Source organism: Prionailurus viverrinus, chromosome F1 (assembly GCF_022837055.1).
Source record: "Prionailurus viverrinus isolate Anna chromosome F1, UM_Priviv_1.0, whole genome shotgun sequence".
Lineage (NCBI taxonomy): Eukaryota > Metazoa > Chordata > Mammalia > Carnivora > Felidae > Prionailurus > Prionailurus viverrinus.
Window position 1 is genome coordinate 28,252,463 of NC_062577.1, and position 9,430 is coordinate 28,261,892.

Sequence of the window (9,430 nt, forward strand, 5' to 3'; positions counted from 1 at the left end):
GGTGGCAGTACTGCCCCCTAGAGGCAGTTTTGAAAAGTGGGGGAAGTTTTTGGTTACCAGAGTAATGGGGAGGGCCCAGCTGGCATTCTATACTCAGGAGCCAGGAATACTAAATGTCTTATATGTCCAGCACAACTTCAGATTATTCCACCAGAAATTCATGTGTGAAAATCTGTTTATAATTATCCAAGTCTCTGACCTAACTCCATTTTACACTTAAACTACTCTTGGCGACTTTTACATTGTCATTGCTTGTGCTACAGATGGAGAACAGCTATTGTGTCCATCAGTGTAGGCTTATAGACAGTTTTTTTCAAAGAGGCACATGTTTATACAAAAATTAGGAATCCCTTGGGTAATAGATTATTTTGTAAATCATGCAGTAACAATGAAGAATAATATTAACTACCATATCCTATAAATAAAAGTAAGATGAGTTTCAAGAGTAAATGTTAAAAAATACTCTGTTCATTATTGTGTGTGTGTGTGTGTGTGTATGTTGAGGTATAACATACAGTGCACAGCTTGATGAATCTATATACACACATACACATAAACACATGCAGCTTCCTCCTCAATCTAGATATACTGAGTGTCTGTATAGTTAGGAAACATGGGACAAACTTTTTTTTTTTTTTTTTAGAAAGAGAGAGAGAGAGAGAGAGAGAGAGAGAGAGAGAGAGAGAGAGAGAATCTTAAGCGGGCTTTACGCTTAGCACAGAGCCCAACATGGGGCTCAATCCAATGACCTGAGCTGATCGTGACCTGAGCTGAAATCAAAAGTGGGACGTTCAACCAGCTGAGACACCCAGGTGCCCCAGGACAAACTTATTTTTAAACAGTATGTTACTTATATTTTCAAATAAGGTGCCCATTATGTTTTCATGTATACAATAAGCACAATTGAAAGTGGCCAAAAAGTCTAAAAACAAGGAAAATAGTCTATTTATTGTAGTTTTCACGTATTAACAATTGGACCCATTGTCTTAAATTTAGAAGTATTTTACCTGAAAAGGTAATTTGAGTTTAAAGAAAAAGATAGTATATTATCTGAAACTAATACATACTTATTCTGCTTCCTGACTTTATGGGCAGTCTGTACTATATGACACTTCCAGTACCCAAAAAAGTTTTCTTATCTTCCTTTCTGGTCAGTAATCCCTAGCCATGAGAGGTAACCACTATTCTGACTTACATCATTACATCATCGTATTTCTTCAGATACTCTTTCTCTGTTTGTTAACATGTGCAGTAAAGGAAAACAGAACTAAAAAGAAACAAACAGATCTTTGCAGCCAAAGCCATGTTTTATCAGTTAACAACTTTCATACTCCCTTTTTTCCAAAGACAATTACTTAGGAGCATTTCCAAAATTTTTAATTGAAAAAGTTTCTGGTACAGTATGTAGTTATTACAAAAGCAACAAAGGTGATGGAAAATATGTAATAGAAGACTTGAGACTGCTTTTAAATAGGACTAGAACCAAATGTTACTAAATTAATGGAAACATACAAAAGTAGAAATCTCATTTTTTTTTTAATTAGAGGTTTTAAAATATTTATTTATTTTGAGAGAGAGAGAGCACCAATGAGGAAGGGGCAGAGAGAGGGAGACACAGAATCTGAAACAGGCTCCAGGCTCTGAGCTTTCAGCACAGAACCCAATGCGGGGCCCGAACCCAGGAACCAGGGACCATGACCTGAGCTGAAGTCACAAGCTTAACTGACTGAGTCACCCAGGTGCCCCTCATTTTTGTAATAGAAATGATTTTCAAATACTTGCTATTATAGGGGCGCCTGGATTGCTCAATCAGTTCAGCGTCTGACTTCAACTCTGGTCATGACCTGATAGTTCGTGGGTTTGAGCCCTACATTGGGCTCTTTGCTGATAGCTCAGAGTCTGAAGGCTGCTTTGGATTCTGTGTCTCCCTTTGTCTCTGCCCCTCTCCCGCTCACGCTTTGTCTTTCTTTCTCTCAAAATAGAATAAACATTAACAATTTTTTTTTTCAACGTTTATTTATTTTTTTGGGACAGAGAGAGACACGAGCATGAATGGGGGAGGGGCAGAGAGAGAGGGAGACACAGAATCGGAAACAGGCTCCAGGCTCTGAGCCATCAGCCCAGAGCCCGACACGGGGCTCGAACTCGCGGACCGCGAGATCCTGACCTGAGCTGAAGTCGGACGCTTAACCGACTGCGCCACCCAGGCGCCCCAACAATTATTCTTTAAATACTTGCTATTATTGCCACGCTAAATATTAAAAACTATATTTTTGTATAATGATAAATTATGTGACTATTAAAAATTTTAATATGAAAAATCTATTTAAAATTCCGATTCTATTTTTGGATTGCTCCTGTTTATTCTTACTCAGAATGTATCCATAAAGAGCAGCCACGTATCTGCTCTATATTCTTGTTTTGGCCCAGTCTATCCTGTGTTCCTCATCACCTTTTGACAGTATGATCACTGAAGTCTTTTTAAGTAAATGTATATACTGAATGTAGTCTGAATTATGGTGGAATTTCTAAGTAGGATTTAATTCCCTTATACCTTACCATGTTATAATATGGTGAATTATTTTGACATGACACTTTCAATAAGGCCATCTCATTTGTAGTAATACTGCACTTCCTAATTTTCACCATTTCAACAGCCTATACTTTGTCTTGGTAGGTTATCCATACTCCATTATTTCCTCTTTTTTTTTTTTGTCATATTCAAGTAATATAGACTGTTATTTCTTATAAAACACTAATTTTTCTTTTTAAAAAAATTTTTTTTCTTTAACGTTTATTTATTTTTGAGACAGAGAGAGACAGAGCATGAACGGGGGAGGGGCAGAGAGAGAGGGAGACACAGAATCGGAAACAGGCTCCAGGCTCTGAGCCATCAGCCCAGAGCCCGACGCGGGGCTCGAACTCACGGACCGCGAGATCGTGACCTGAGCTGAAGTCGGACGCCCAACCGACTGAGCCACCCAGGCACCCCAAAACACTAATTTTTCTATTTCTGCTTATGATCTTTTGTTTTCTATGTAGAATGACTTCTAATATAAATTTTCTTGAATCCAAATTTACTCAGGATAATAGGTACAATTATTTGAGTACTTCATTATATCTGTTTTTCCTTTGTATTTTTATTTATATGTACAGAAATACTATCTTTTTTTTTTTTTTTTTAGAATAGTAAAGGGGACTTTACGAAATATGCTCTAAAGGGGGAAGTTGAGTCTCAAAGGGTTGAGAAACTATTCTAAACAAATCAGTGCAATGAAGTTTTCCAGTTATTCTACTAGAACTGTTCAGGAGACTGGGAGTCTGTAGCAGGGGAATGCTCATTCAGGCAGAGAGTGGAATTTGTGGCAGGATCATGGAAATGTGAGGCTGTGCAGGACAAGTTTAACCTTTTCAAAAACTGGCTTGTTTCTGTGTGTCTTTCTTTTCTAACCGGTAAGTTCCTTGAGGGGCAGAGACCCTTTTTCCTTACTCTGAGTACCCAGTGCTGGGCCTAGTCCATGGAAAATACGTAATAAATGTTGGCAGACTCAGCAATTCCCATACAGGTATGCAAGTTCGAGGGGGAGAGAATAAGTGAGAGCCTGGCTAGAAGCCAGACTGCCACAAGAGTCCCAAGGGATGGATCACTGATATGCCATGCTCAGAAGAAAATTTAATAATTGCCTAAGTACTTTGGGGATATATCCCCTAAATATCCCCAAATCTTAAAAGATTGGAAATTAGCATATTATTCTAAGGCAAGGGTCCTTAGAATACAGGGAGATTATTAATTTGGATAGAAAAAAATACATTGTGATTTTTACTAACCTCATACTGAAATTTAGCATTTCCTTCAGTGTTGAATATAGATCATGGTGGTAGAATTAGCAGTACCTGTAACTTTTTGCTACTAAAAGCCACAGATATTTTCAATTTTAGTTATTGCAGATACCTCACAATATTGTTGATGCTCATTATTTTCGTATGATGGTAATTATTAGACCTGCCACTTGATCTTATTTAAATCATTAATAAAGAAGCACATGTATTACCTATCACAACACTTCAGTAGTTGTATTTTAAATTTTATTGTAAAACACTCTAAAATTCTAGAGTAAGCAAAAGCGATGAATAATGACAGAAATCAGATGAGTGGTTGCTTCTTGTAGAGAAGGTTGGTTGGGAAAGGGGCACAAGGGAACTTTGTAGGGTGAAGGAAGTGCCCCATGTATGGTTTGCATATGTCAAAGGTGACTGAATGTTAAACTTGAGATCTACATTTTGCTGTATGTAAATTGTACCTCACTTAAAAAAAACTAACACATTTAAAACTATTCTTAGAAAGGGTCTGTAGGCTTCATCCAAGTGCCAAAGAAATCTCTGGTAGCAAAGCTGGTTAAGAACCCTTTTTCTGAGGCCATCCTGTTACCTTTGCCTTTCCCTTTCTTTGAGTACCCTCTTTCTTCCAGGTGCTTTTGCTATTCGTTTCCTTTTTTTTTCTTTTCCTAAATGTGGTCTACATTTTTGACCTAAGGAAAGTCAGAAAAGAAAATAGCAGCTATGAAAGAAATTTTTCTTGCTTGGCTTATCTGCCACTTTCTTGAGGCCAGTAAGGTTGTAGCTCTCCTAACATGGTTATATATTTGCTTAGATCTGAAGTAATTTCCAGTGAGAACTACTCTTCTAAAAACTAATTTGTAGATAATTTCAAAATGGAAGGATTTTTCTTACCCAGTTTTGCTTGGAGTTTAGTAGGATTTTTGTCCTTTTATATCATTGCATATGCAGTTCTGTTATGAAGTAGCCATGAACATTTATAACAAAGATTGGAAAAAAATAAAATGTATTAGGAATCAGCAAAGCACCAAGGAATTAGGAAAGAACAGATGAACATAAGGGAAGGGAAGTAAAATTAATATAAAAACAAGGAGAGGGACAAAACATAAGAGTCTCTTAAATACAGAGAACAAACTGAGGGTTGCTGGAGGAGTTGTGGGTGGGGAGATGGGCTAAATGAGTAAGGAGCATTAAGGAAGACACTTTTTGGTATAAGCACTGGTGTTATTCATAGGGGATGAATCGCTGGAATCTACTCCTGAAATCATTATTGTACTATATGCTAACTAACTTGGATATTAATAAAAAATAAATAAATAAAATTAAAAAAATAAATATTAAAAATTTTAAATTAATATTATTGACAATCTATTCCAGATTTTTTTCCAGAAATTCCATCTAGTATCCTCAATACAATGTGATTGTTTATTCCAAATTCAAATGTGTTTTACGTGTATAAAATTCAGAGTAATAAGTATCAAATATTAGCCTATATTTACTTTAAAATGGGATGAGAGTGCTTGAAGATGTTAAATACAGTGGTAGATCACATATAGAACAAACATTAGGCTATTAGGGGCACATAGTGTTAGGACTACTCCTAATAGAACTCTTGTTGCCTATCATACCTATTAGTTTTACTCTACGGTTCTAACATTTCCATAGTCTTTTTATTTATCTAGATAAATTTAATGGGACACTTGTTGTAATAGATTACAAAGTATGCTAAGAAAGATTGAGCTAAGGTGGGTAGTCTTAATGGATTTTTGTCCAAATAGCATCTGTGTATCTTTTATGACTTGGTATTAGATAAAGAACCTAAAATACTGTTTGGTGGTTTCTTTGCAGCCTCTCGTGTGGAAAATTTGAAATGCAGAGGAGAAACAATAGCTAAAGAGATCAGTGAAGCCATGAAGGTAAAAGCTACATGCTAAACAGTTATAAAATGAATGAAATGTGTAGCTAGGTGTTTGTTTTCAACATCTATGTGTATTTTAGTCTATTGTAACAGGAATTCTCAGTAGTCTTTTAAGTAGATCTTTAATGAATTTATGAAGTGACAACATTCAGAATAACTACCATTTAATAGGAAGTATATGCCAATATATCTGACTTCTTTGAAGATTGGTTATATTTTTTAATTCTGAGATTTAGCAGTCTATCAGACAGTTTTGGATAATAATACCACCTAACACGTAGTGAGCATTTATGGGTCAGACACCATCTAACTGCTTTACATATATTATCTTAATCCTTAAAATAACACTATGAGATAGGTACTGCTAATTTGTGTTTTATAGTTGAGAAACTGCGGCTCAGAGAGGCTCTAGATTGCCCAAGTAAATGAGTCAGGACTTACACCCTGGATATTTGGCTCCCGAGCCTTTACTTCTTTTTTTTTTTTTTTTTTTTTTTTTTTAAAGTTTTATTTATTTAGTTTGACAGAGAGAGAGAGAGAGAGAGAGAGAGAGAGATCACACATGTGCACATTGGGGAGGGGTGGAGAGAGAGGAAGAGAGAAAATCCCAAGAAGGCTCCTCGCTGTCAGTGCAGAGCCCTGTGTGGGGCTCAGTCTCACGAGCTGTGAAATCATGACCTGCGCTGAAATCAAGAGTCAGACGCTTAACCAACTCAGCCACCCAGGAGCCCCAGTATACTCTTTTTTTTTTTATAAATTTTTTTTTTCAACGTTTATTTATTTTTGGGACAGAGAGAGACAGAGCATGAATGGGGGAGGGGCAGAGAGAGAGGGAGACACAGAATCGGAAACAGGCTCCAGGCTCTGAGCCATCAGCCCAGAGCCTGACGCGGGGCTCGAACTCACGGACCGCAAGATCGTGACCTGGCTGAAGTCAGACGCCTAACCGACTGCGCCACCCAGGCGCCCCCCCAGTATACTCTTAATCACTGTATTATGTATGCTGCGTATTCAATTTGGAGTCTTAGTATTATAATAAAATTGTTTATCTTCTCGACATTTATTTTATGCAAACAAGAAAACATTTGGATTTCTAGTATATGAAAATTATTTTTAAAAAACTCCTGAATCTTCCTTGTTCTGATAATTTTCTATGACATTCTTTTGTGGTTTGTATTGATTCCATGATTTTCTGATGCTCATGCTTCTCCCATTGCATGTTCTTTATCAGGAGTTAGCAAACTAGTGAGCCAGGCAAGAACCCAGCCTGCACTTGTTTTTGTAAATAAAACTTCATGTCACAGCTCTGCCTATCCATTTACTTATTGTCTGTGGCTTCTTTACATTACAATGGCAGAGTTGAGTAATTGTGACAGGGGTGTGAGGCCCTTTACAGGAAAAATGTACTGATCCCTGCCTGGTCTTGATGATCGGGATTTCCAAAATACTTACCATCCTAAAATATGGAATCTCAGACATCAAATCCTTGGCTCTGAAATTCTGTTAACTTCCTGTTGCCAAAGTTTTGTTTTATTTTATTACCAGACATTGTAGGAATAGAATATATCTTTTTAGTTTTAGTTTTTGGTTAAAATCTCTCAGCATTTAAAATTGGTATTTTAAGGTAAAAGCAAATATCCATGACCCAAATAATTAGGTCTTAGAAAAGCCTTGACCTAAAGAATTAAAATCTCGAGTGTTGTATCTGTTTCTGTGTGGTTGTGTTTCAAACTGAGATTAATGTTAAGTATTACTGTTGTTTGTTTAAGTCCTTGCCTGCATTAATTGAACAAGGAAATGGATTTTCCCAAGTTTTAAAGATGCAGCCTATTATCCAGCTCCAGAGAGTCCACCAAGAAGTCTTTTCCGCTTGTTACAAGCAACCAGATGTTAAACCTGAGAGCTTTATTACACAAATAGAAACCACACCAACAGAGACTTCTACCAGGAAAGCCACTGATGTGGTACTGAAAAGAAGGCAAACTAAAGACTGTCCCCAGAGAAAATGGTATCCGTTGCGGCCAAAGAGAATTAATCTTGACACCTCTTGACAGCTCTTTTTGTTTATCTTGCGAGTTGAAATTCGGCACTATCAACATTTAGATTACAGCCTAATGCCTAGACAGGGCTTCCTTTAAAAAGACAAATAACTCTTTAGTGATTCCTTTATACAAATATAGTAGCTCTATGCTGACATAGAATGTAATCATTGTGTTTCCTTATCATTTTGTCTTTAGTGATGAAAAGCATATTTTTTGAATATTGGCACAAAGAGATCAGTGGGTATTAAGAGTGCAAACTTTTACTGTCCTTAAATGTAATCAACTCTCAGCTACCTTACAGCTTTTGTGGAATACCACGAGTAACACATTCTATTAGATTTCTGGTGTACATCTTTCTCTGAAAAAGAGCAGTGTAACAGGTATCTTTATTTAAATGCTAAAAGTAATCCTCTGTTCTGATTAGGAGCCAGGAGCAGATGCATTTGGGTTTTGTTTTTGTTTTTGTTTTTTTTCAATGCAGTTTTGACTTATCACATTGATATGCAGATGAGAAGACTGGCTTTGACTTTGTTACTCCCAAGTTCAGCTAATTTGGATTTGTGGTGTTATTTTTAGGATTTTTGTGTTTTTGTTTTGTTTTGTAAGACAAAGAAGACTTATTTATATAAGACTTTCTGTTAGAAATAAAAATTGGCATGGAGCCAGTATTTCTTGTTCACACTTCTGTTCTCCACAGGCCTTTCAACTTTTAAATATTATTTGACTTAGGACTAGTAGTTTCTTTTTAGGGTTTTTCATTATTTCCACATCATTGCAGTTCAAAAATATATATTGCATTAATACATTAACAAATTGTCATTGCGGAACAAAAATAGATGTAGTCATACTGAACTATTTTACATTTAAGGATGCTTATTTACCAAGGACATAATTATTGGTAGAAGTCTGAGAAAGCTATGTTGCCTATACTTCTAACATTTCACTACAGTTTCTTATAGCTCTTACTGTACCTCTTTGTCACAGTAATACAATGCAGACAGGGCCATCTAACTTTTCTCCTTTTGATGACTGTACGACTTCATTCACTTGCAGAGGAATTTACTAATCATGAGGTTGGAAAATCTGTACTTCCCTTGTTTATTATGACTTAATCATAAAATGTCTAAGTGTGACAGAAAATCTGTCTCATTGAAGAAAATTTATAAAGCCACTGTATTTCACTCTGTATTTTAATGTTACAATTTGATATCTGTATATTTGTAACAGCAGTGTGTTTTTTATTAAAATAATGTACAAAGAACTGAAATCTTAAAACTATGTATTTTTTAATTATCTTAAGCATCTTGAGCTCAGCTTTAGTTGAATGGTAAATAAGCATCCTGCATTTCTCAACATACTAAATTTCACTTTAAAGTTGTTATGAGGCTACAGGAGCACCTGGGTGGTTCAGTTGGTTAAGTGTCCGACTTCAGCTCAGGTCATGGTTTTGCAGTTCGTGAGTTCGAACCCCATATTGGGCTCTGTGCTGACAGCTCAGAGCCTGGAGCCTGCTTTGGATTCTGTGTCTCCCTCTCTCCCTGTCCTTCTCCTGCTGGCACCCTGTCTCTGTCTCTCTCTCAAAAATAAACATTAAAAATTAAAAAAAAAATTAAATTGTTGTGAGGCTACAGAA

At 36.4% G+C, this 9,430-nt stretch overlaps 1 protein-coding gene across 1 annotated transcript in view; it reads left to right on the top strand.

Moving 5' to 3' along the window:
• NSL1 (NSL1 component of MIS12 kinetochore complex) overlaps positions 1-9,043 on the top strand; it is a 35,430-nt gene extending 26,387 nt beyond the window's left edge. Inside the window, exons 5-6 of the mRNA XM_047840801.1 lie at positions 5,686-5,753; positions 7,525-9,043. Of these exons, the coding sequence (XP_047696757.1) occupies positions 5,686-5,753; positions 7,525-7,806 (350 nt within the window). The 3' untranslated portion in view covers positions 7,807-9,043. The remainder of the gene's footprint in view (positions 1-5,685; positions 5,754-7,524) is intronic.
• The last annotated feature ends 387 nt before the right edge of the window (positions 9,044-9,430 follow it).